At 38.1% G+C, this 27,829-nt stretch overlaps 3 protein-coding genes and 1 non-coding gene across 4 annotated transcripts in view; all 4 read left to right on the top strand.

The window, feature by feature from the left end:
• TMEM167A (transmembrane protein 167A) overlaps nt 1-25,154 on the top strand; it is a 51,048-nt gene extending 25,894 nt beyond the window's left edge. The window contains exons 2-4 of the mRNA XM_004009064.4: nt 9,720-9,829; nt 14,430-14,464; nt 20,547-25,154. Of these exons, the coding sequence (XP_004009113.1) occupies nt 9,720-9,829; nt 14,430-14,464; nt 20,547-20,617 (216 nt within the window). The 3' untranslated portion in view covers nt 20,618-25,154. The remainder of the gene's footprint in view (nt 1-9,719; nt 9,830-14,429; nt 14,465-20,546) is intronic.
• Nucleotides 727-1,071, top strand: LOC114114908 (small ribosomal subunit protein eS27). The gene has a single exon (XM_027970495.3). The coding sequence runs from the start codon at nt 760-762 to the stop codon at nt 1,012-1,014; it is 255 nt and encodes an 84-aa protein (XP_027826296.1). The 5' UTR covers nt 727-759; the 3' UTR covers nt 1,015-1,071.
• Nucleotides 727-9,037, top strand: LOC105615318 (ATP synthase F(0) complex subunit C2, mitochondrial-like). Its single transcript, XM_042250730.2, has one exon. The coding sequence runs from the start codon at nt 8,323-8,325 to the stop codon at nt 8,878-8,880; it is 558 nt and encodes a 185-aa protein (XP_042106664.1). The 5' UTR covers nt 727-8,322; the 3' UTR covers nt 8,881-9,037.
• On the top strand, nt 11,620-11,754 carry LOC114115100 (small nucleolar RNA U109). Its single transcript, XR_003589597.1, has one exon. It is a non-coding gene; the product is annotated as a small nucleolar RNA U109 (small nucleolar RNA).
• Nucleotides 25,155-27,829: the final 2,675 nt, after the last annotated feature.

The following is a 27,829-nucleotide window of genomic DNA, read 5'->3' as shown; positions in this document are numbered from 1 at the left end:
TGACCCACCTCCCAGAATATTGGAAATAAAAGCAAAAATAAACAAATGGGACCTAATTAAACTTAAGAACTTTTGCACAACAGAGGAAACTATAAGCAAGGTGAAAAGACAGCCTTCAGAATGGGGAGAAAATAATAGCAAACGAAGCAACTGACGAATCTCAAAAATATACAAGCAACTCCTACAGCTCAATTCCAGAAAAATAAACAACCCAATCAAAAAGGGGCCAAAGAACTAAACAGACATTTCTCCAAAGAAGACATACAGATGGCTAATAAATAAATGAAAAGATGCTCAACATCACTCATTATCAGAGAAATGCAAATCAAAACCACAATGAGGTACCATTTCACGCCAGTCAGAATGGCTGCGATCCAAAAGTCTACAAGCAATAAATGCTGGAGAGTGCGTGGAGAAAAGGGAACCCTCTTACACTGTTGGTCAGAATGGAAACTAGTACAGCCACTATGGAGAACAAAGTGGAGATTCCTTAAAAAACTGGAAATAGAACTGCCATATGACCTAGCAATCCCACTGCTGGGCATACACACCGAGGAAACCAGAATTGAAAGAGATACGTATTCCCCAGTGTTCATTGCAGCACTGTTTATATTAGCCGGGACATGTAATCAACCTAGATGTCCGTCAGCAGATGAATGGATAAGAAAGCTGTGGTACATATACACAATGGAGTGTTACTCAGCCATTAAAAAGAATGCATTTGGCCCTTTCCGGCGGTGACGACCTCCTCACGAGAACATGCCTCTCGCAAAGGATCTTCTTCATCCCTCTCCAGAAGAGGAGAAGAGGAAACACAAGAAGAAGCGCCTGGTGCAGAGCCCCAATTCCTATTTCATGGATGTAAAATGCCCAGGATGCTATAAAATCACCACCGTCTTCAGCCATGCACAAACAGTAGTTTTGTGTGTTGGCTGCTCTACTGTCCTCTGCCAGCCTACAGGAGGAAAAGCAAGGCTTACAGAAGGATGCTCTTTCAGACGGAAGCAGCACTAAAAGTACCCTGTATCAAGATGAACAGGAAACCATCCCAATAAACACGTTTTGGATACATCCTGTTTATTGTCTTGTTTTACTGCTAGGAAGTTCCTACCTCACCTATTCAGGGGCAACCAGAAGAGTGGATTCTAGAGTCATTTGGGGTAATTTGTGAAATAAAATGAAGGCAGTTTCCAAGTCTAAATTCTACGGTGCTGCATATAAGGACTCCTTACCTAGAAAGAGGAAAGCTGTTGATCCCAGCACCGCAAAGAGGGTAAAGAGGAGAATCTGGTAAGAACCTGCGAACTTCTGGAGAACACCTGAACCGTCACATTGATCTACGCATTGGCAGAATAAAAGAAGATAGTTTTTAAAATATATACAGGACAGATGTTGCTCCTTTAAAAATTGTATGCTCCTGAGATATCTAGCTGAAACACTCAAAACTTAGCCTCTAGGAAATTCTTTTTGTTCCTTACCAGAGAAAAAGGGGTGAACTGTACTTGGTGCCTCTACCTTTTGGGCTTTAATAAACTACAATTCTTGAGCCTTTCCAGCTTCCTAAAGAATGTTTAAATTCTCTGCTACTGTAAAATGCCTGTTATCTCTCCTATGTACTTTAACTCCAAGTGACATCCTTCAGCTTTTAATCCCTCTAACCTGAAACGACCCAGGAGCCACTTGTCCTTTTTTATTCAGCTATCGTTTCTAGGGAACATGATTTGTATATAACTTTGTCCTCAATAAAAGTTAAGACATGTAAAAAAAAAAAAAGAAGAATGCATTTGAATCAGTTCTAATGAGGTGGATGATAGTGGAACCTATTGTAAAGAGGGAAGTAAGCCAGAAAGGAAAACACAAATACAGTATACTAACACATATACATGGAATTTAGAAAGATGGTAACGATAACCCTGTATGTGAGACAGCAAAAGAGACACGGATGTATAGAACCGTCTTTTAAACTCTGTGGGAGAGGGTGAGGGTGGGATGATTTGGGAGAATGGCATTGAAACATGTATATTATCATATTTGAAATGAATCGCCAGTCCAGGTTCAATGCGTGAGACAGGGTGCTCCGAGCTGGTGCACAGAGATGATCCAGAGGGATGGGATGGGGAAGGAGGTGGGAGGGGGGTTTAGGATGAGGAACACATGTTCACCCAGGGCAGAATCATGTCAATGTATGGCAAAACCAATACAATATTGTAAGGTAATTAGCCTCCAATTAAAATAAATTTATATTAAAAAAAAAAAAAGAATTGGTAAGAGTGAGCATTGTTCCCTTGTTCCTGAATTTAGTAGGAAGGCTTTCAGCTTCTCAGCCTTGAGAATTGTTGCCTGTGAGTTTGTCCTAAATATCTTTTATTATGTTGAGATGTTTCCTCTATATCTAGTTTTATAGTTTTTAGTATGGAAGGATGTTGCATTTTGTTTGAATTCATTTTCTGTGTTTATTGAGATGGTCATGTGATTTTTATTCTTCAGTTTGCTCGCATTGAGTGATTGTGGATATTGAGAAACCTTTGTATCCTTGGGATAAATCCCACTTGATCATGGTGTTCAATCCTTTTAATGTATTATTTGATTCAATTTGCTAATATTTTGCATATTTTCTTATCTATATTCATCAAAGATATTGGCTTGTTGTTTTCTTTTTTGGTAGTGTCTTTGTTTGGCTTTGGTATCAAGGTGATAGTGGTGGTGTGGAATGAATTTGGTAGCATTCTGTCCTTTTCAACTTTTGGACTAATTTGAGAAATGTAGATTTAAGTGCTTCCTTGTATGTTTGGTAGAATTCCGCAGTGAAGCTGCCCAGTCCTGGACTTTTGTTTGCAAAGAGTATTTTTATTACAGGTTTTCTTTCACTTGATCAATCTGTTCAAGTTATGTTCACTTAATTTTGGCAGGCTTTGTGTTTCTATAAACTAGTCCATTTCTTCTGGGTTGTCCAATTTGTGGGCATATGATTGTTTATATTTTTATGATTTTCTTATATTTCTGTGGTATCATTTGTTATTTCTTCTTTTTCATTTCTTATTTTGTTTATTTAGGCCCTCTCTCTTGTCTTGATGAACCTGGCTAGATTTTGTAGATTCTGTTTGACTTTTCGAAGTCCTTGCTCTTTATTTTACTGATCTTTTCTATTGTATTGTTTTTAATCTCTATTTTATTGCCTTCTGATCTTTATTATTTCCTTCCTTTAGGTAACATAGGGGTTTGTTTGTTCTGTTTCTGATTGTTTTAGGGAGTAATTAGGATGTTTGTTAGAGATTTTTCCTGTTTCTTGAGGAAGACCTGTGCTTCTGTGCACTTTCTTCCCAGAACTGTTTTTGCTGCATCCCGTAGGTTTTGTAAGGGTGTGTTTTCATTTCGGGGCTCCCCTGGTGGCTCAGTGGTAAAGAATCACATGCCAGGGCAGAAGACGCTAGTTTGATCGTGAATTGGGACGATCTTCTGGAGAAGAAAGTGGCAACCCACTCTAGTATTCTTGCCTGGAAAATCCCATGGACAGAGGTACCTGGCAGACTACAGTCCATGGGGTTGCAAAGAGTCAGACCCAGCTTAGTGACTGAGCATGCACGTTTTCGTTGTCATTTGTTTCATGGTATTTTTTTTTCTTTTATTTCATCATTGTCCCATTTATATTTTTGTAGCATGCTGTTTAGTCTCCATATGTTTGTTCTTTTCCTGTTTTTTTCACCCCCTGTGGTTGATGTCTACTTTCATACCATTGTGGTCAGAAAAGATGCTTAAGATAATTTCTGTGCTCTTAAATTTGTTAAGGCTTGTTTTGTGATCTTGTATGTGGTCCGTCCTAGAGAATGTTCCATGTGTGCTTATTTAAAAGAGAAAAAACATGTATTCTGATTTTTGAAGATGTAGTGTCTTGTAGATATCAAGTCCAACTGGTCTGATGTATCATTTAGGATATCTGTTTCTTTACTGATTGTCTGTCTAAAAGATCTGGCCATTGATGCATATATGTAATTAGTATAAGACCCTCTGGCTGTTTTTAACCATTTATTATATAAGGTGCTTCCTGCCTTTCTTTATGGACTTTAAGTGTCCTTTGTCTAATATGAATATTGCTACCACCAATTTCTTATCATTTCCAATTCCATGAAATATCTTTTTCCATCTGCTAACTTTCAGTCTGTGTGTTCTTAACCCTGAAGTGAGTCTTTTGTAGGTGGCATATTGTAGTGTCTTATTTTTGGTCTAATCTGCCTCCCTGTGTCTTTTGATCAGGTCATTTAGTCCATTGACATTTAAAGCAGTTATTGATGAATATGTACTTATTGCCATTTTCAACCTTGTTTTCCAGTTACTTTTGTACTTCTTTGTTGATTTCTTCTTTTTTGTTTTTTTCTTTCGTGGTTTGTTGGTTTTCTTTTATATTATGCTTGAGTTCCCTTCTGTTTGATTTTTGTCAGTCTGTTGTATATTTTTGATTTGTGGTGAACCAGAAACTCCAATACTTTGGCCACCTGATGCGAAGAGCTGACTCATTTGAAAAGACCCTGTGCTGGGAAGGATTGAGGGCAGGAGAAGAAGGGGCCGACAGAGGATGAGATGGTTGGATGGCATCACCAACTCGATGGATGTGGGTTTGGGTGGACTCTGGGAGTTGGTGATGGACAGGGAGGCCTGGCATCCTGCGGTTCATGGGGTCGCAAAGAGTCGGACACGACTAAGCGACTGAACTGAACCGGGTTCTTAAGTATATTGACACATAACTATGTCTACTTGCATTTTGTCATTTTTTTCTTGTTTTTCAATCAATGTACTGGCTTTTTTAAATGATAAAACTTCCCTGGTGGCTCAGATGGTAAAGCGTCTGCCTACAATATGGGAGACCCGGGTTCAATCCCTAGGTCGGGAAGATCCCCTGGAGAAGGAAGTGGCAACCCACTCCAGTACTCTTGCCTGGAAAATCCCATGGACAGAGGAGCCTGGTAGGCTATAGTCCATGGGGCCACAGATAGTTGGACAAAGAGTAAAGTTGAGTGACTTTACTTACTTAATCCTTTTATATGCTTGCCTTTCCTATTGTAATTTCCCCTTTTCCTATTAAGTCTTGCTTCTTTTCTCTTTAGAGAAAGCCTTTCAATATATCTTCTAGGGTAGGTTTAGAATTGCTGTACTCTTTTAATTTTTGCTTGTCTGAGAAATTCTTTATCTTTCTAGTCTAAATGATAATCTTGCAGGGTTTAGTATGTTGTAGGTTTTTCTCTTTCAGAACTTTTTGAGTATATCATGCCATTCCCTTCTGAGTTTCTGCCTACAGAGTTTCTGCAGAGAATTCATCTGATAGCTTTATGGTGATTCTCTTGAATATGACTCTTTGGTTTTCTCTTGCTGCTTTTAGACTTCTGTCTTTGTCTTAAATTTTTGCCATTTTAACTATGATATGTGTTGGTGTGGGTCTACTTGGCTTTCATCTTTAAGGGGACCCTCTGTGCTTCCTGTACCTGAATATCTGTTTCTTTCTTTTGGTTTGGGAAGTTTTTAGCCTTGATTTCCTCAGATACATTTTCAGTCCCCTTTTATTTCTCTTCTTCTTGGACCCCTGAATTGTGAATTTTGTTACAGTTAATGATACACCAGATGGGCTTCTCTGAAGGCTCAGTGGTAAAGAATCCACCTACTGGTGCAGGAGATGCAGGTTTGATCCCTGGATCAGGAACATTCACTGGAGAAAGAATTGGCAGCCCGGTATTGTTACATGGGGAATCCCACGAACAGAGGAGCCTAGTGGGCTACAGTCCATGGGGATCAAAAGAGTTGGACATCACTTAGTGACTAAATGACAACAAAATGATACCTCAGAGATCTCTTGTTTATATTTTTAGAGTTTTTTCTTTAGCTGTTCTGACTGAGTGATTGCCATCATTCTGTTCTCCAGATCACTTATTTGTTCTCTCTAATTTAGTCTGCTGTTGATTGCATCTGTATTGGCTCTTATCTTAGCAACTGTATTGTCTGCCTTTGATTGGTTCGTGTTTATAGTTGCTAGTTCCTTGTTACAATGATCTGAATTTCTATCAGTTACCTTTTTTAGTTCCTATAACATTTTTCTTCCTTTTTGAACCCAGGGTCTGGAAGACTGGTGAGGGCTGTTTCATTTCTTTCAGGGGAATTTCTCTTATTCTTTTAAATCTGAGTAGTTCCTCTGCTTTTTCATCTTTCTTAACTTCATTCTGTCTCTATGAATTTAAGAGAAACAGTTCTCTACTATGGATTTGAAGGTGTGTTTTTAATATGGGAGCATCCCTGTATAGTCTGTGTGAGTGCAATATTTTTGACAGCCACAGTTCTGCCCATAAGCAGCCCAAAATTGCTTCTGTTTTTCCATTGTGTTTGTCCCAGATATAGTGCTAAGCTGTAGGCTGTGGTGCAGAGTGGACTGGTTCTGGGGGCCAGGGCACTGTGGCTGCATGAATCAAGATGGTTGTGCTGTTTCCTGGGACCTTAACTGCCTCTGTGGCAGGCCTCTCTCAGGACCTGTCCACCTCAGATCCAGCTCCAAGCAGAGGTGGGAAGAGGGTGGACCTGGAGCACTGAGTACTCCTCCACAGGGGCTCTCTACTGGAGACATGCCTTTCTGTGCATCTCAAAGTCCACCCAGTACCACTGCCAAAACCTGGACCCACCTCGCAACTCCTTCCCCCTTTACCCCCACCTCCACTTTAGGGGTGCTTCAGACTGACCTCAGGTGGCTTCAGCCTGTAGCAGCTTAAAGCAGGGCTTGAGTCCCCACCCAGAGACTGAGGCCAGGTTGTGGCAGTGAGAACACCAATCCTAGCCATTAGACCAGTGATCAGTGACAAGGCCCTGGCCCTTCAACTTTGCAGAAAAGAATACCCACACAGTTGGAAAGTAGTGAAACAAGTAAAGTATGTGTTAAAAGGGGGAAAAAAAGAATACAGTATGTGTGGATAGACACATGGGCAGACTCAGAGAGTTGCTGAGTCACACCCTCATGGCAGTTTGAATTACTTTTATGGGGTAAGTTCTTCCAGGTTTCTTTTGGCCAGTCATTTTGATTTGCCTGGTTCACAGTCCATATTTGGTATATCTCAGGATTCTCCCATGTGTGAGCACACATCTCTTAGCCAAGATGACTTCTACCAAAAAGGCATATGGGTAGAATATCCCTTGACATCACTCCTGCTTTGACCTCCAGGGAGCCTTTCTGCAGGAATGTGGTTGAGGAGGTCTCATGACTCCCTAAATGAGAAATGAATGAGAAGCTGAATGAGAAATGTGTGGTCTGGGCAGGGCCCAGCCTCCTCCCTTATTTGTGTTGCTATTTTCGTCTTGGAGTTTCAGTCCATAGGGAATGAATCTCTAGTTGCTTTACTCTGGTGGGTGCCCATCTTCCTCCTGCCTCGGGACTGTGGGCTCTGTGGCTAGACCTGGAACACCAGACCCCAAGAGCTGGCTTCTTGCAGCCATTAATAGATGGCGTCCTCCTGCAGAGCGTATCTGCGAAGATTCACTGCTTAGCTGCTGTACATATTTATATCCCAACCTGATTCACACTTTGACTGGGAAGTGTGGTGAGGTGCAGCCGTCAGCAGCAGTCTCTCTCCACCCTGATTGTTAGCAAGCCAGCATGCGTAGATTCCTATCAAGTCTAAGCCCCTGAAACCGCTCTGTCTGTTCGTTCCAGCAGGCAAGGATGCTTCCCAAGCCTACCTGTGTAGACCCTTTCTCCTTTACACATGCCTACCAGAGGCATCTTGATGTCCCATCTTGATGCCTTTTTTCTTCCCTATCCTACCTGGTTACATGGAGATCTTTCTTGCAGCTTTATATAGGAGATCTTCTGCCCATTTCTAGTTGGTTTTCTGTGAGAATCATTCCACATGTAGATGTATTTTTGATGCATTTTGTTGGTAGAGGTGAGTTTCACATCCTCCTCCACCATCTTGATCCCCCCTCAGGAAGTACTTCTGAGTCTACTATAAATATATTGTTAGCTACTGTGTGAGATTGATATATTTTAGCTACCTGTATATAATAGAAAAGTTGTTCTTTTGTATGTACAGTAGTATTCCTGTACTTTTTAAAAATGGTTTTATTTACTCCATCATCTCTTACTGGGCTCCCACTGTGTGGCTGACGGGTAGTTAGGTTCTGGAGATTCCGTTTGTCCCCTCTTTAGGGATGAGTATTATGATAAATGTGTAATAGTTTTATTTAAGAACAGATTCTTGTGTTAAATGTTTTATCTTAATAACTTTTAAAGTATCAGCAGTGAATGAGCAAGTACTTTTTTTCCCCAAAATCTAATTGACAACTATTAGTCAATGCATGGAACATGACTACTTAAAGCATTCTTATTCTAAGAGAATTTCAGAATTGAAAAATCTTAAGCCAGCTCTCTGTCTTCTCTGCACTGGGAGCAGCTCTCCTGCCGCAGCCCTTCATCCCCTGAAAATGTACACTTGCGCCAAGTTCGTCTCCACCCCCTCCTTGATCAGGAGAACCTCTACACTATTGAGCCGATCACTGTCTGCAGTGGTGGTAAGACGACCGGAGACACTGACAGATGAGAGCCACAGCAGCTTGGCAGTAGTCCCCCGTCCCCTGACCACCTCACTGACTCCTAGCCGCAGTTTCCAAACCAGTGCCATTTCAAGGGACATTGACACAGCAGCCAAGTTCATTGGAGCTGGGGCTGCCACAGTAGGGGTGGCTGGCTCTGGAGCTGGAATTGGGACCGTGTTTGGGAGTCTCATCATTGGTTATGCCAGGAACCCTTCTCTGAAGCAGCAGCTCTTCTCCTACGCCATTCTGGGCTTTGCCCTCTCGGAGGCCATGGGGCTCTTTTGCCTGATGGTGGCCTTTCTCATCCTCTTCGCCATGTGAAGGAGCCGTTTCCACCTCCCATAGTTCTTCTCCCGTGTCTCGTCTGCCCTGTATGTTTCTTTTTCCGTACCTCCCCAGGCAACCTGGGGAAGGTGGTTGGCTCAGGGCCTGACAGAAGGAAGACAAATAAATACTGTATTAATAAGAAAAAAAAAAATCTTGAGCCAGCATTGAATCTGTCTCCCCATTCTCCACCTGGTTTTGCTGATGTGAAACAGAGATTTAGAGAGGGCAGTATTCAACTGAGGTTACATAGCCAGCTTACTTGCAGAGCTTGAAGACCATGTGTTCTGTCTAGTAGTCTGGAATTCTAGGACATCTGTATTAATTATTGGTTTGGCTTTGGTGAGCTGGTTTGGATTTGTAACATTTTTGGTGGTATTTTTAAGTTCTTGAATTTAGAATTTTTGTTGCATCTTCTGAATTCCTTAGCCCAAAGAATGGAGAAGAAGGTATGGTCTCAAAATACCTTGTGATTTTGCTTTTAAGGCTTCCCTGGTGGCTCAGATGGTAAAGCGTCTGCCTGCAATGCAGGAGACCTGGGTTCGATCCCTGAGTTGGGAAGATCCCCTGGAGAAGGAAATGGGAACCCACTCCAGTATTCTTGCCTGGAAGATTCCACGGACAGAGGAGCCTCGTAGGCTACAGTCCAAGGGGTTGGAAAGAGTTGGACGTGACTGAGCAACTTCACTTTCTGCTTTTAAAAAGTGTTCTCAGACATGTCATTCTGTTTGCCTTTTTGAAGAAAAAAATGTGATTCTTAATATGGAATTGTCTGACTTTTTTTGTTACCTATGCAGTTTATCTTGTGACATTAATTTTTCTTTTTCTCTTTTTAGTCTGCCATTTTCAATTTTCAGAGTCTGTTGACTGTAATCTTGCTGCTTATATGTACCTGTGCTTATATCCGATCCTTGGCACCCAGCCTCCTGGACAGAAATAAAACTGGGTATGTTACTAATAATGTTTAATCACCCAAGTTAGTTCTTAGAGATATTAAATGCCAACTATTGAAAGTCATTAAGTAATTTAATTTCTATATATAATTTAGTTTGTATAACTAAATTATGTAAAAATAACTTTTTACATTGTTTTTTCTTGTTTTAAAAAAATCCAGATCTTTATATTCATAGATTCTCACCAAAAAGATAAATAGCAGAAGTTACCTGAAGTGTGCTGGACTGAAAAAAAAAAGTGTATTTTAAAAGATGAGATAGTTTTTCTTTCTGAAAATATAGCTACAGTTTAGTAGTTTCAGAGACAGGGTTTGGCCTTCATTTTTAATAGTAAAATCCATTATCTTATCTTGAAAGCATTAAACAGTTTATAAGCACTGTGTCCACTACAGTACTAATATAGACATCCCACCTCCACTCCAGGACCACTCTAATCATATAGGCTTCCCAGCTGTATCATAAAGCAAACATCTTTGGAGAGATTTAGCTTTCTTAAAGCAATAGTAAAAGTTAAGCTTTGGGCATGTCACATCCCTTTTAATTGTATGTTAACACTCCTGCCAAAATTGAGCTTAATGGAATACAACATAGACTTAAAATTTTTAAGTGCCATGTTCCTCACACAGAAATACATGTTGAGTTCAACCAGAAGGACAACTATATTAAAAAAAAAAAAAAAAAAAACAGAGACCATATGGTGAATACTGTCTAAACTTTTTTTGCCTTACAGATTAATTCTGTGAATAATTGTCTTAATCCTTTCATGGTAAGGTCCTTAATCATCTTAAGAAATAGTAGGATGAAATAGAACACTTCACATAGGAATAATTAATTATCTCCACCTTTTTTGTTTTTGATGGAAAGGAAAAGTTCTAATAACAGAGCAAAGTTGTCTAACAGAGCAAAGTCAGGCTCTGTTTTTCCACTAAGAAAATCTCCTACAAGAAGCAAGGTAGTAGATATTCAACTATGAGAGGAAATAATTATCTTTCCTTCAACTGCATTATATCTTTGGGGTCATAATTAACATTTATTCAAACATTCCATTATCTAAATCATTTGGCTTTTGTTACCATTTCTTTTTATTATGTAGGTTTGTTTGAACATCTATAAAGGCATAGAGAACCGCTACCCAGTTTTGAATAATGAAAATCTGTACTCTTGTTCCAATAAACTGATGATCTGTCTCTATTGTCCTAAGGCATTTTATTTAACTTACTGAAGGTGAAAACAGATGTTATTTGTCCATGGGTTTTTCTGACAACATCTCACTTCCTTTGTAGAGATTATGTTCTTATCATTCCACCTTTTGTCTGAACTATTATTGCACTGAGTCTTCAGTCCCTTTGTTGAAATTATATAATTTTATTTGTTGCTTAGTTGTACGAGAAGCCTTTCTACTCAGCTAAATAATTTTATTTCCTCCTTCCCTTTCTCTGCAATCCCCTGTGGGTTTCTCTGGTGGCTCAGCAGTGAAGAATCCACCTGGCAATGCAGAAGGCACAGATTCAATTGCTGGGTTGGGAAGATCCCCTGGAAAAGGAAATGGCAACCCACTCCAATATTCTGCCTGGGAAATCCCATGAACAGAGGAGCCTGGCAGGCTACAGTCCATGGGGTCACAAAGAGTCATACCTATGGTAGAATCCAGTAAACAATCTCATCGATTGTTATTTTAGATTTCTAATACATAATGTTTAATAAAGAATTTATTTCATTCATGAATAATCCCATAGTGGTAGAACAGAGTATTTGTACATTTCTGGTGCTGCGACAAAGTAGGCTGCATGTGGAAATGTCTGCTTCTCATTCCTTTGGAAGCAGGAATACATCCACAACATGCTACATTAAAAAAGGAGTTCTCAGGGCTGCCAACCTTACAGTAGAGGTTGAGTAGTAGTATATTTCTCCTACATAAAACCAAAGGAATAGCATGCCTATTTTTACATTTTAAAGTATATATGATACGGTTAGCTGTTTGAAAGCTTTTTTGAAAAACTTTTTGTTTTGTTTGCTTCTGGCTGTGCTGGGTCTTCGCTGCTTGCTACATGGGCTTTTCTCTGTTTGCAGAGAGTGGGAGCTACTCTCTAGTTGTGGTGTGCAGGCGTCTCATTGCGGTGGCTTCTCTTACTGAGGAGCATGGGCTCTCAGGCCAGGCAAGCTTCAGTAGTTGGAGCACGTGGGCTCAATTCCTATGGCTCATGGGCTTAGTTGCTCCTCAGCGTGTGGGATCTTCCCAGATCAGGGGTCAAACCTGTGTCTCCTGCATTGGCAGGCAGATTGTTTACCACTAAGCCACAATGGAAGCCCTAAAAAACATTGTCTCTATACAAATGTTAAGCTCCTTTTATTTTGACTTGTACAAATGAAATAATTTCTGTGGAAGACATTTTTACTGGTCCTTGTTCTTTTCTGTTAAAAATATACATTTATGAAAGTCATAGTAAACTTTCCTTTGATTATACTGAGTGTTCCACTCTTAAGTGAGCCAATTAGATAAAGTGGACCAATTAGATAAAATGAGTTCTTAATAACTTCACTGTTGAAAATAGCAACTTCATTTTTTGCTGCTTCAAATAGTATAGAACTTAAAAGCAGCAGCGAAGAGTTGCTATTTTGTCTAGTTTCTATTTTCATAGACTTTTTAATTTTATCAGCATATATGCTTACTGGTTTATGTCTTTAAAAACTAAGCAGCATATTTGTATTGGTGCTTACCAGCTTAAGTTCCTTTTAACATTTGGGATATCGTGTAAATGTCTAGGTACGGAAATATGTGAAAAAGACCAAAGCAGTACCAGTTAATCTCTTATGTTGCCAAATTAGGAATTTTTTTCACTTAAGTAGCTTTTAATATGCTCTGTTATACCAATTTCCTACTGATGCTTTGATGCTAATTTCTAGACTATAAGACCTGCAAAGACCTTGACTGTGATGATATGGTTTCAGACTGTTCTGAAGGGCCCTAAGCTTCCCATAGAGGAACTTCAAGTGTCCTACTTCTGAATACCTCAACCAGAGCAGCTTTGAGTCAGTAATTCATTTTATAATCAGTAGATTTTTAGAATCAAGTTTGCAGGGCATTGCAGATCACTAACAAGTTGTCTTCCATTTTTTTGATGAAGTGTAAGCCAATGTTAGTGATACCTGGAGTTATTGTCCATACCTTTAGCCTATGTAATATTGAACATAGCACATGTTAGTCACTATTCTAAAGACTTTCTGTGTAATAACTCATTTAACCCTTATAGCAACCCTATTAAAATGAGGTAAAATAACCTGCTCACAGTTATGCAGCCAATTCAGTAGAATTGAACTTAGGCACAGTTTAGCCCTGATCCTTTGCTTTCAAGAGTATACATTTGTCCTTTTTATTCTTATAGTGAAGTTGTTTCACCTGTCAGAATTCCTATCCTTCACAATATTTATATTTTTGCCCATTTCATTTAATCTGAACTAAGGGACTTTTTGCTTTGATGTCAGGAAATTACTGTATACCTCAGAGGAGGAACATGTTTGGAACTTAATTGACTCAGCATTTTTTTTTAGTCTTAACCATTCCAGTATAATGATTTATTGCCAGCCATCTCTTTGGGCAAAGAAAATATAATTTATCTCAAATATAAACCTGATTTTCTTCCTGTAACAATTCTAATTCACTGCAGTAATTTTAATGTTAGTTTATCTTGATTTGTAACCATGTGCAATACTATTTACATTTCTGTTCTTTTGTCACATCAAAATAATTGTCTATTTTTTTTTTCAAATATCTCTGTTCATTGAATGTCATTTTTTTTAAGCTGTTAGTACTTTTTTAGTACTGTTAGTACATTTTTTAGTACTTGCAAAATAAGTGATATATCCATATAATATGTATTTATATCTTTATTCATGGAACTGAAATAGAAATATGTCTAATTTTTATTATTTCCAGAATATATGTATTTTAAATATATATTTTAAATTTTATATGAAATTATAGTTTCATATACAATATCCCTAAACTAGGGTTTTCTTGTGTTGAGATATGTTATGTTGAATATATTACATTGAAATATAGGCTCGTATTTTTGTATTCCTCCTCATTTAATGTTATGGTCATGTAAATACTGTCATTGGAATTCATGATTATAGATCATTTAAATATAGAACTATATTCAGTAAAAAGTTTTTTCAGTTAATGTCAAAGTTTATCCAAAACCAACTGTGTCCATGTACTGTTTTTGCAAAATTAATGTTTATTTAAATCAGCATTATGTGTTTTTTGCTTTTGAAGATAAAGCGCTTGAAGTTGACTGAATTAATCTTTTAATAGTAAGCTCTTGTGCAAATTTTTGCCATTCTTACATTAATTTACTTTGGGCCCAACCTGTGACACCATGTATGTTCCAATTTCTAATAGCTTCTGTACATTGATGGTTTGCAAGCTATTGTGTCCTACTTTTCTATATAAGTAGTGGCTCAATATCAAATGAATTTCAGTTTAAAGCAATGCATCAGCAGTTAAAATGCTAATATGTAACAAATTACCTATATGATACTGAATAATTTGTCTTTCCCAGTAATCGGTAGCTGCTTTTTTATTTTCTGCAGGTTGTTGGGTATATTTTGGAAGTGTGCTAGAATTGGTGAGTATCTCTCTACTTTCTTATGCTGTAAACTGTTGGCCAGTTATAGTCAAACAAATCAAAATATCAGTTTTTAAAGTGCAAACTTCCCAGTTGTGTACCTTTTTGCAGTACTTTATAGAGGTCCATGTAACTCTTTTCTTGACACTATTTAAAATGATTTCACAGATATCTTCTAATATTCACTAATAGGGAGATGGAAAGCAGGTCAAAGGTCTCTAATTTAGACAGTAAACAGTATGCATTCCTGATTTTGAGATTACAGGCAAGTATGTATATGCATACATTGTATAGAGCATGCTGTTCCATATAATATGTACCATTTCAATAACTGAGGTGGATTTTTGCATTTAATGAAAGGCTTGCTGAGCAACTATCTAATTGCCCCCTGGTAAGTCATAGAATCTTACTAGTTGCTTTTAGAAAACATGAACTATTTCATCTTTTGAATCCATGTTATCTTCTAACTTTTCATAATAAAGTTAGTAGCATCTTAAGTGTGTAAATGGTTAGATAACAATATATATTAATATTCATTGTCCCATAACATTATGTATAGTATTTAATACAATGCCCAGCACATACTAGATTCTCAAATAATTGGTAAGTAAATGAATTAAAATGTGCTTTATTCACCAATAATTTTTTTTATTAAAGTGTAATTGATGCAAAATATTATGTAACAGGGCTTCTCAACCTCTGGGCCACAGACCAGTTCTGTGGTCTTACTGCTGGGTCATATCGTAGTTCTGTTTTTACTGAGAAACCTCTATCCTGTTCTCCATAGAGGCTGCATTAATTTACATTTCCACCAATAACCACATCCACAGCAACATTTGTTGTGTCTCTTCTAATGATAGCCATTCTCATAGGTGTGAGATGACATCTCATTTTGGTTTTAATTTGCATTTCTGTGATGATTAATAGTATTGATCATCTTTTCATCTGCCTGTTGGTCATCTGTATGTCTTCTTTAAAAAACTTTCTCTTCAGGCCTTCTGCCCAGGTTTAATTGGGTTGTTTTTTTGATGTTGAGTTGTATGAGCTGTTCATAGGTTTTGGATATTAATCCCTTATCAATCATGACATTAGCAAATATTCTGTCTCATTCCATAGGTTGTCTTTTCATTTTGTTGATGGTTTCTTCTGCTATGGAAAAGGTTTTAATATTTATTAGATCCAGTTAGTTTACTTTTGCTTTTGTTTCCTTTAGATAGATCCCCAAAAATATGATTTATGTCAAAGTATTCCACTCTATTTTCTTCTAGGAGTTTATGGTTTCCAGTCCTACATTTAGGTCCTTAATCCATTTTGAGATTATTTTTATATGTAGTGTGAGGAACTAGCTGTTCTGATTTCATTTTTTTATGTGTAGCTGTCTAGTTTTCCCAACACCACTGGTGGGGGTGGGGAGAGGTTCCTGACACAGTTTGGTACGGTGTCTAGGGTGTTCTGAAACTTGGCCTGCTAGTGGGCCAGACCATGTCCGAACTGGACCCAGGGCAGGGCCTGGCCTGCAGGGATGGGAGCTTAGGGGGCAGTCTGAGTCTGTAGGTTGCAGGATTGTGGTTTTCTAGCATTTAGTGTCTGCCCCCTGTTGGAGTGAGGCTGATCCAGAGGCTAGAGCAGGCTTCTCTGAGGGCAGGGCTGGGCTCCATGGGTTTCTGGGGCTGGTGCTTGCCTGCTGGTAAGTAGAATGGAGCACTGAACCCTCTGGTGGATAGGGCCATGTTCAGAGGCAGCTGTGGGCTCTTAAGGGAGCATGTCTGCTGATGGATGTGGCTCTGTCCTCACCAGATGGGCTGCTTATCTTGGGGTGTCTCAGCACTCACCTATAGGCTGTTGGGCAAGGACGCAGTTGGGTCCTAGCACTCATAAGCTAGAGGAGAGATTCTACAGTGGTTCCTGCCAGTGTCCATATGACATAAGTAACTCAGAATGGCTCCCGTTAGTGTCTGTGTCCCCAGAGTAAGATGCAGTCACCTTCTGCTTCTCCAGGAGATTCTCCAAGACCAGAAGGTAGGTCTGACCGAGGCTCCTTTCAAGTCACTGCTTCGGCCCTGGGTCCTGAAACGTGTGAAATTTTGTGGGTGTCCTTTAAGAGAAAGGACAAGAATAAACCTCATGCATTAAACAGATAACCCAGTCAAAAATTGGGTAGATCTAAATAGACATTTCTTCATAGAAGACATACATGAATAGGCACATGAAATGATGCTTAACATTACTAATTATTAGAGAAATGCAAATCAAAACTAGAGTGAGGTATCACCTCACCCCTGGTCAGAATGGCCATCATCAATGGCCATTGAATAATGAATGGTGGAGAGGGCATGGAGAAAAAGGAACCATCCTGCACTGTTGCTGTAAGTTGGCACAGCCACTGTGGAGAACAGTTTGGAGGTCCCTTAAACCAAAAATGAGTTACCATATGATTCAGTAATCCCATTCCTTGGCATATATCCAGAGAAAACCATCATTTGAAAAGGAAAAGATATATGCACCCCAATGTTCATTGCAGCTATAGAATATCACTCAGCTGTAAAAAAAAAGAATGAAATAATGCCATTTGCAGCAGCCTGGTTGGACCTAGAGATTATCATACTAAGTGAAGTAAGTCAGACAGAGAAGACAAGTATACTGTACCACTTGCAAGTAGAATCTTAAATTTATTTACAGAAGAGAAATAGACTTGCAGACATTGAAAACAAAGGGGGGAGCTAAATTAGGAAATTGGGATCAACAAATACTATTACATACAAAATAGATAAATAACAAGTATCTACTACTGTGGCTCAGAAGACAAAGAATCTGCTTGCAATGCAGGAGACCTGGGGCGATCCCTGGGTTGGAAAGATCCCCTGGAGGAGGGCATGGCAACCCACTCCAGTATTGTTGACAGGAGAATCCCCATGGGCAGAGGAGCCTGGCAGGCTACATTTCATGGGGTCGCAAAGAGTCGGACACAACTGAGTATCTAAGCACAGCACAGCACAATATAGCACAAGGAACTATATTCACTATATTGTAATATCGTTAATGGAAATCTGCAAGAGAATGTATAAATATATATGTGGATGTGGATGTATAACTGAACACTTTGCTGTATACCTAAAACATTGTAAATCAGCTATTCAGTAAAAAAAAAGAACACTATGGACAGTTTGAGGGAATAGAGAATATCACTGGATTCATTCATCAGTTCAGTCACTCAGTCCTGTCAGACTCTCCAACCCCATGGACTGCTGCAGCACGCCAGGCTTCACTGTCCATCACCAACTCCCAGAGCTTACTCAAACTCATGTCCATTGAGTCAGTGATGCCATCCAACCATCTCATCCCTCTCCTGCCTTCAGTCTGTCTCAGCATCAGGATCTTTTCCAATGAATCAGTTGTTCACATCAGGTGGCCAAAGTATTGGAGTTTCAGCTTCAGCTTCAGTCCTTCCAATAAATATTTAGGATTAGAGTCATGAACATTAAAATTATTGGCTTATGGTGAATAAAATGTTAAGGCATTTTAAATCCATTTTTTATGTAATAAATTAGAAAACATTGTACAACTCCATTAGTAACTAATCCAGGTGACTTTGTTCACAATTGTTGCTTGGAAGTGTAGGTAAAGGTTTCAGACATCTAGTTTATAGCTTTCTTAAAGATATCCTGTTAGTATTATCTATTTTTACATCTAATTATAAACTATGCCTTTTCCTTTTTTGCTTGCCCCTGTATTTTCATTTTCTTCTCTTGACTGCATGAATATCATAGGTTAAATAATTCGGTTATTCACTTTTGCCAATTATGTGAAAACCATTAGCTTTTCATTTTGGCGAAGTGTTTTAGAAAATGTTGGTACTGATATGCAGCTTTCTCAACCACATGTTCCTCTCTTATCTTGACACAGAATATATCCCCAAAGAAAGGATGCAATTTTAATGGGAAAAGGCCCAGCCAGATCATCTTATCATGTTACACAGCACATTACAGCAACTGTTTCACATTCACTTACAGAGACCTAAGACCAGACAAGAAGTAACGTTCTTACCCTAGTTCAACTAAAGATGTTTAGCTCTACCACATGGCAATCTCTTTTAAGAAAATTAAAAACAGGAAAATGAAACCCATATGTAAATCATAGTATTCTAAGTTGGAGGATGAGGAAGAGAAGAACTTCCTCAAAAAATAATTTTTAGCAGATGGCAAATTTAGGACAGTATTAATCTCTTCTTTTAGTATTTAAGAAGGCTATATTTGACAATAAGAGTATCTAGCCCTATGGAAAGAGGGGCAGGCTTCCTTATAAGATCTACCTGATTAATTTTTTGTTCTTGTTTTGTTGGATAACTTGAGTTTTTTACTCTGAAAGAATCAGCATTGCTAAAAAAAAAACAAGGAACAACACTTTTTTCTTTTTTCAGTTGAGATAATATTGTGAAAATTGTATTTTCTCACTTTCTGAATTTTTGTTTAGTTGGAACACAGTTCATTAAATGTCTGTGGATAGAACACTCTGGAAAACACCAAATGTTTATTTTGTTTGCATGTGTGTAAAATGTGTCATGAATATTGCCATTGAATGGATAAAAAGGTAAAAAAATTACCAGTTGTATCCCTATGATCTCAGTGAGGGAGCTCTGAAAATAATGACCTTCAAGGTTTTAGTTGATAAGAGTGATCAAGATTGACATTTTCCAGAAGTAATTAACTAACCTAGCTAAGTGAATTAAGGAGCTTAGTTACTAAAAGACAATGGCAACCCACTCCAGTACTCTTGCCTGGAAATTCCCATGGATGGAGAAGCCTGGTAGGCTGCAGTCCATGGGGTCGTTAAGGGTCGGGCAGGACTGAGTGACTTCACTTTCACTTTTCACTTTCATGCATTGGAGAAGGAAATGGCAACCCACTCCAATGTTCTTGCCTGGAGAATCCCAGGGACAGAGGAACCTAACGGGCTGCCGTCTCTGGGGTCCCACAGTTGGACACGACTGAAGCGACTTACCAGCAGCAGCAGGAGCAGTTACTAGAAAAGAAATTATTTTAAACACCATAAAAAAACACAGGTGAGGGGAGTATAAACCATCTCTATAAAGGAAGGTGAAAGTGAAGTCGCTCAGTTGTGTCCGACTCTTTGCGACCCCATCGACTGTAGCCTACCAGGCTCCTCCATCCATGGGATTTTCTAGGCAAGAGTCCTGGAATGGGTTGCCATTTCCTTCTCCAGGGGATCTTCCCAACTCAGGGATCGAACCCTGGTGTCCCACATTGCAGGCAGACACTTTAACCTCTGAGCTACCAGGGAAGCCCTTCTATAAAGGAACCAGGTACATACTCAGGATTTTCCCTAGAAGTAGCATGTCCTCACTCTGTCCTTACTCTTTCTCCTTCCTTCCTTCCTTTCGTGTGTGCCCTCAAGGCAGCACAAAAATGCCCACTGCCTTGTACAGTCTTGGAATTATTGAAGAAACAGGAATGAACAAGATAAGTTTGAGTTAGCTCACAATCACAAGATATCTGTTTGTAAGACAATTGCACAAGCCAACTCCAGATCTACTTCATGCAAAGGAAATTCTCCAGCTATAAACAGACACTCCTTAAACAAACGGGAAAACTAATTCAGAAGTGATTATTCTGTGTCTCTAACCCAGAGTAATTATACTATAAAAGATTTGATACAAAATCCATCTCAGAAATAGTTTAGTTTTCTCTAATGTGTGTGTGTGTTTTTTAACATTCTATGTGATGTTGATTTTTTAAATGCAGTTTTATTGAATACTTGTTTATTTTCATTCAGGAATGCTATCTTTTTCCCCCTTATAAGTTTTTTGAGATAATTTCTCTTGGGTCTTTATCCTGCATTCTTTGTTATATTTTTTAATATGTAGGTGTATGCAGTGACACTAAAACGGCTAATCCAGTGTTTTCTAAAGACATGACAAAGAGGTGGTCTTAGATCGGTATCGTTTAGTTCATTCTGATGTGTACTTACTTTTATGTTGCATGTAGTTCATTTTGCCCCTGCCCTTAAGTGTATGGACTTCATAGGCAAGAATCTTATCTTGGTTTAACTACCTTTCTTCCACCAGGTGAACGGAAGAGTCCTTATGTTGCAGTGTGCTGTATCGTGATGGCCTTCAGCATCCTTTTCATACAGTAGCTTGGAAAAATGCCAGAATTCTTCAGTCGCCATCAGATTTAAATATGACAAAAAGGGACTGATCTGCCGAAAATAATGGAAAGAATGGTTAACCCTTTTATCTCTGAACATTGAATGAGCTACACTTTCAGCTGCTGTTCTCTATTTTTGTTATTGGACCAATGTTCTATATAAATAATTAGGATGTAACATTTACTACATAGAGTTGAAATATGTCTGTAACAGTCAACCTCAGTACTGTCGCTACAATATTACATTCTGCATCTGTCATTCTGTTGTGCCAGATACCAGTTTTTAGTGAGGTATCTTTAAGGCACATAGTAGAAAACAAAATTGGTGAATTATTCAGGTTCCTTTCACTGTGATTTGGAAATGATAAATGTTTATAGAATGAGACCTTTTTTTTTGGACTAGCTTTTTGATTGGGGGGGGGTGGGTTCAGTTTGTGCTGGTAAGGATTGCATTCATATTTAATAATGCTGGCTTTCCCTCTGGCCATTTTGAGCATTAACCAGAGTACCTCTGCTCTTAGCAATATGTGGTTTACTACAGGTGTTTGAACTATTTAAAACAAGCCTCTGTAGTTCTCGAGGAGGAGGACAGATGTGACTTTAGAGGAAATGTTAAGACTATTGAGAAAATGTTCCTATTTAACATAAAATAATTCAGAATACCTGACTGGTGTTTATTATCTCTGAAACCTCTGGTTAAGTATGGATAAATGTCTTAAGCAAAAATTTGACCAGCTGTCATTCTGCAAATAAGACTACATGCTTAGAGTAAAAAGAGCTAAACAGAACAATTACAGAATGATAATCTTGGATATGTTTTTCATTCTTTTTAGTGTTAGGTCTGTACATTTTAATTACCCCAAAATACAAACTGTGTTTTTGTTTTTTTAATACATTGCTCTCAATCTAGTTTATGTTTTCTATATCAACTTGAACTGGAATCTTGTATAACTTAGTAAGTGATGATAAACAGCTTTCAAATCTACTTACCATATGCCATGGCAAAAATGTCTTTGAGTTTTATTGATAAAGGAAAACCTTCAGTAATTTTTATCCAGGCAACAGGATTTTTGGAAATGTGACCTACAGATTTTGTAGTAGAGCAGTTATTACACATTTATGGTTAACATTTAAGGTTCAACCAAAATTCAGTAAAAATTTCAAAACTAAGGAGAGCTTCTTAGCTAAAAATTGCCTGTTACAGTTTTAATTAGATACTGTTGTCAGCTATTAATTGCCATAAAGATAAGACTAAACTTTTTTTTTTTTTTTTTTTAAGAAAAAACTGTTTGGAATTATAAAATGAGCCTGCCAGTAGCTCTTTCTGCAGAAACAGAGTACGGACCTAAAAGTCACTTATTTTTATGACTACTTTAAGGTGCTTAGTAAGAATTCTAGGAAACATCTAAGAAAGTCTTGTTACATGTTGCTGGTTTGTTTTTGTTTGTTTGTTTGTTTTTGCAAAAGATGAAAGCTTCTGTAGGCTGTCAGTATCTTTGTTTATTGTACATATCTGGCTTATCTATAGCTGATTTAAAATGGTATATTTTGCCTTAGACAGGTAATCAGGTTATGATAATTGTTCCTACCTGCACTGTCTCTTGGGCTGTTGCATTAGGTCAAGGATTTTCAGGGTGTTCCCCAAAATAGAATTCTTATCAGCATACAGAGAGTAAGTAACCTTCCTGAGTCTAGTTTCTGAGTGACCATCTGTTGTCCAGCTCTGCTGCCAGCTAGATTTTCCTAAAGCTGTGTCACCTAACTTTTTTAGTTGTTTACTAACACAAATCTAATATGAAGAGGGCAAGAATATTCTAGATAATCAGTTCTAGGATATCTCTTTTTTTTAATATAAATTTATTTTAATTGGCAGTTAATTACTTTACAATATTGTATTGGTTTTGCCATACATACCTCTTTAAGTTGGCATTTCAGAGGAGGTGGGTGGAAGTAGAGGTAGAAATAATTTCTTTGGAAAATTTATGGCAACATATAAGCATTTTTTTTTACTGTGTATAGGTGCTGAACAAAGTGGGAAGCAGCTTATTTCTGACTCCATTCTGACTTTTTGAAACATAAGATCTGTGGGAGGTGGGGAAAAAATCACAGGATTCTGTGGGGGGAAAAGGCAGTCAGCATATTCTTTTTTTTTTTTTTTTTTTTTTTCAAAGAGTTACCACTGAATCCTGTTGTCTAACCTAAAGGGCAGAGTAGATAGTTAAGTAGTCCACAGAATATTCAGATACTCCTTTTGTGGTCTTAGCAGGTTGCAGAAGAGGATTAAGGATCAATTTAAACATCAGAGGTTCTGCCTGTATCACACAGTCTTGGTGCAAGACCGGATGGGATGATGGGCAGTAAAGTCCACAGTTTACTAGGTTTGAATACTCTCCCTAATCTCCTTTCTGGCTCCAGAATCTTGATTCCAGCCTGCCTGGAATGTTTGTGTTGATGTTTAATTCCTGATTGGCCTCAGCTGTATCAATGGCAGGAGCATGTCTTCTTTCCAGGCAATCATAAAAAGATGATCAGTCAAAAGAACACATAGTCTGTTGAATTCCATCTGTGGCTTAAAAAAGTTTAGATACAAGTCCAGTATCCTGTTAATGCTTACGCTGCTGTGCCAGGCACTACTATCCTGAATGTTCTTTGCATCATCAAATTCAAAATAGCCCTTTTATAAAGCTGGGAAAAGTAGTAGAATGTAATTTGTAATAGACACCATAATCTTAGTAAAATGCAGATCGATCTAGTTCTAACCTAGGACAAAATAGAGGTTTGAATGAATTAACTTCTCTAAGTTCACAAAGTCAAAAATGAACAGATGTCTGGCTAGTTTTGTGAAAAAACCTAGCACTTGTAAATAGAATATTTATATTTCAACATTTTTAAGAGGCATTAGTAGAATGCCTTCAGTCTATTATCAGTGAAGACAGAAAGACAAGTACAGTTTCGTCACTCTAGTGGTTCATAATGTAGCGGGTGAGAGAGAAATGAGGTTATTTATACGAAGTACAATATGATAGCATTTATTACCAAGATAATACTAGGATTCTAGAAGAAAACAAAAAAGTGATAGTTCAATCAGAGATATGAACTTCCTTCCAGAGAAGCATGCTTAAACTGAATTTAAGAGCAATATGCAGATGCACCAGGATATATATTATGGACTATCAGTACCTTGATTGTTGTAAAAGCCACTTGGGAAGTGGAGTTGAGCCGTGAACAACACAGCTTGGAACTGTGTAGCTCCACTTACATATTGGGTTTTTTTCAGTAGTAAATGCTTTAGTAATAAACGATCCCAAGTTGGTTGAATCTGCAGATATGGAACCAGAGTTACGGAGGGCAGACTGTAGGATATGCATAGATTTTGGACTGCATAGAGGGTCAGCACCCCTTACCCCCTCACTGTTCAAGGGTCAACTACATTAAGACATAAGCCTAGAAAGGTGGAGAGGTTAGATCCTAGAGGGTCTTGTATTTTTCTCATTACCACCTATTACCTACCTCAAAATTGAAGTGGAATGTGTTTTCTCCTGCCTGACAAAAAAAAAAAAAAAAGAAAAAATTCAGGAAAAAAATAAAATTCCTCGCTTGGTGTATGTGTAAAAAAGATTGAATATATCCATGCCGACCTTATTTTGGACCAAGAATACAATAGTATCCTCTTCGGAGACACATGCATAGCATATAAAGGCAAGGTGACTTACAAGTGAGGTCAGATAGTCTTAGGAACTTTGTAGCTCATACTCTATCGATGCCAAGAGTAGTCAGGATTATTAAAGCACAGGTGCACAAGTGAAGGTAGTTGTAATTTCTACGTTTCCTGGGTGCACAGAAGAGATTTCCAATCTTTTCAGTCTAAACAAGGAGATGTGCTCCTTTCAAAGCCTTTGAGAAGATACTGTATCACAGGAAATTGAAAACAAGAACGAAAGATTCTTACGGACCCTCTTTTTTTTACTTTCCCTGTTATCTAATGAGAGTAGATGAACAAAAGAAGTGGCGTCCCTGGTGGCTCAGTGGTCAAGAATCTGCCTGCAGTGCATTAGATGCAGGTTCGATCCCTCAGTTGGGAAGATCCCTTAGGGAAGGAAATGGCAACCCACTCCAGTATTCTTGCCTGGGAAGTCCCATGGACAGAGAAGCCTAACAGGGTACAGTCCATGGGGTCTCAAAAGAGTCGGAAACGACTTAGCAACTAAACAACAAAATTAATACCCGAGTAATAGCATTTTTAATAGTGCACAGCCCTGTTATTCTCAGTCTGCTACTATAGAAGTAATAGATAGTACTAGCTTCCAAAAATAGCTCATGATTATGCTATATATATTGCCTTTCATGGTTTCCTTTACTTTGCCCTAAACCAGTTCCAAGATGGTAATCTGAAATGCCACTCCAGTATTGCAAAAAAGAGGGTAGGTAGAAATACGTTTCCTGTGGTTTTGAGAGTACAAAGAAGCATCCTACTCTCTGGTTAGTGTACATTTCTGTGGTGTGTAATAAAAATCAACATGAACTCACAAGAGCCTCCTACTTTTGTCTTTTGTCAGATGAATAAAGATTGTTTTAGAAGTTAAAAGTATTGAAATTGCCAGCTTTTGAGTAGGATACAAATAGATATGTTTCTGTTTTGCCTGCATTTTAATTTGTGGCTGGTCAGGTTTGGCTTCGGGGAGTTTTTATATTGTTTTGCATCTTAAAGCCTTTCAGTCTATAGTATTATATTGCTGTTTCTTTGAGTGAGCCTTCAAGAGTCTAAATGACTAAATACGAAGTCATGAGTTCCCTCCAGAGATTGGACATCTGATTCCTAGTGAAAGTGACAGTTAATTGTTGAAAGTTACTTTCAACCTGTCCTCAACTAAGAGCCTTCAGATGCCCAAATATTCTGGCAAGTAGCTATCAAAATCTGTGAGCAGTATCCATCAGAGTGAGACTATTTAGCCACTTTATACCATTTGTTGAAAAATATGAAAAAACATATATGTACTATGTGCCTTGCTTTGGATAGCATGGTCTTTCTACTGTTATCTTCCCAGCCCTCAATTTACACAAACAAATCTTTGTTAGACCTGTTACTGGAAAGAATTGACTTAACCAAGTGAAATTGCAACAACTATTTTTAGTTGAGTTTAGAACTCTAAAAGTACTTCAGATACAAATAGAAAAACAATATCCTAGTTGTATCTTCAATGTATACTTTAAATCACCCTCACTGCTTCATTGTAACTACCAGTTGATATAAGACTAAAGAAAAACCACTAAATTTCTGATTTTCAACTTACGTCACAAGAATTCAAAATGGCTTTGCTTGAGACTATTGAGTTTAACATAGTAGGAAAGCAAAATCTGTTTTCTGTTCAAAGGGTTTGCATTAATATCCTCAACCATAATAGAATTGCTGGGAGGGAAAAAAAGAGAAACATAATATTGGAAATAAGGGTAAGTCACTTCACACATACTTTGTAGAGAATGAGAACACACAGAAACTGCAAAATAGCCAGACACCACTATTGTTAAAGCTTTATTTGGCAAAGGAAGTAGCCTAGGAGCAAATGTGTCGTGATTGAGGTTTTGTACCCAAATTGCCAAAATGTACAATTTATAAGCCACTTCAGTATTTTTGATCAAGTAGTATGTGTAGGCTAAACGCTGGAAAAATAATTTACAAAATACTAAGCTGCTTTAAAAGGAATAAAGATACATTTAAGGCATAAGGTGTTTCAAGAAGGAATCAAAAAAGGAATGTTTGCAGTAGTGAAGTTTTAAAGAGATCTGCAAACTTAAGGTTTAACACCAAAAGATTTGACATTGGAGACAAAGCTCGAAAGACAGAACACTGTAACATTTCATTAGGGCCTTTGCAAAAGAGGATAGGATTTTCCTTTTGATTTTATTTAATAAAAATATTGTTTATTCTTTGGTCGCTTTGTAGCTAACGTTATTCCCAAATGGAGGAAACTCTTATTAAATCTTGGAAAGTGATGAGAATACTTTGACTCACAAAATATGTTTAAGAAGTTTACAGTATGAAATTAAGAGAGCTGTAGAATGCAAAATATAGGATAATAAAGTTGGATGAGTTTTTAGAAAGTTTAGTTTTATGAGTATGTAATCTAAACCTCATTCAGATCTCTAATGGGTCACTCTTCTGAGCTTTGACTGAATCAAAGCCAAAATAACATAGTAACAATAGTTCTAAACCCATAACTTAAAACTGCAGTCATACTAAACTGGCAACTCCAATACTAGTTTTTATATTTAAGAATTGCCCTCACAAGCATCCCTTGAAAGAAGTGTAATTGAATCTGTTAACATTTGGAAACTGGACATAGAAAACTATTGAGATGGCTCCTGAATCGCTGGGCAATTAATTTGACTTGCAATGAAGAACAGAAATAAGGGTAGAATTGAGGATAATCTTTATATGCCCAAGAAATGGAAAAGTAATCCCTCTTACATGTCTGCCACACAAGGTAGATTCCTTCATAACTCCTTTTCTGTTTCTAGAAGAATCCTTTGAGAATTGGCTGTGTGCCAGGGTCAGTGTATCCAATGTGAAACAAGACAAAGCTGCTGTCACAGAACCTAGAATCTAGTGAAGACCAGCTAACCAAAATAATTAGGTAAGCATACACAACCTCTAGTAAGGACCTTGAAGACACCAATGAGTGATTTAGATGGAGTAGTCAGAGAAAGCCAATCCATAAAGTTGATGACTAGGCTAAAACTTGCAGATGAAAAGAGCATGAGCCAGGAGTCAGAAGGAACAGCATACTTGAGGACTGAGAGATGGGAAAGAACTTGGGACTTGAGGTGAAGAAATTGATAAGAAACTAGCATGAACTGAGACAAAGGCTGGTGTAAGTTAAATAGAAAAACAGCAAATTATGCAGTTGCTTTAAGCCATAGAAAAGGCTGGGAGACTCATAAAGGATGAATCAATACCTGATTATGAAATTAGAGGTATAGGGTCTATAAGGCTGTCCTCGGATCTCATATTGCAACTAAAATGCACAGGGTAGGTAATATGGAAGGACAGGCAAGAAGCTTCAGGATGGGCTGGAACCCATGTAAGTTACTGCGCTAATCTTGGTGCTGTGGATGTTGCAGAAGGAAACCAGTGCCCATCACTTCGGAGCTAAACACAATTTTCAGTTTCAGAAAAACTGAAGGAGAAAGTGGAATAGTTATA

Source organism: Ovis aries, chromosome 5, assembly GCF_016772045.2.
Source record: "Ovis aries strain OAR_USU_Benz2616 breed Rambouillet chromosome 5, ARS-UI_Ramb_v3.0, whole genome shotgun sequence".
NCBI classification, from domain to species: Eukaryota; Metazoa; Chordata; class Mammalia; order Artiodactyla; family Bovidae; genus Ovis; species Ovis aries.
The sequence above is the reverse complement of the archived record's forward strand: the minus strand, read 5'-3'. Positions and strand labels throughout refer to the sequence as shown.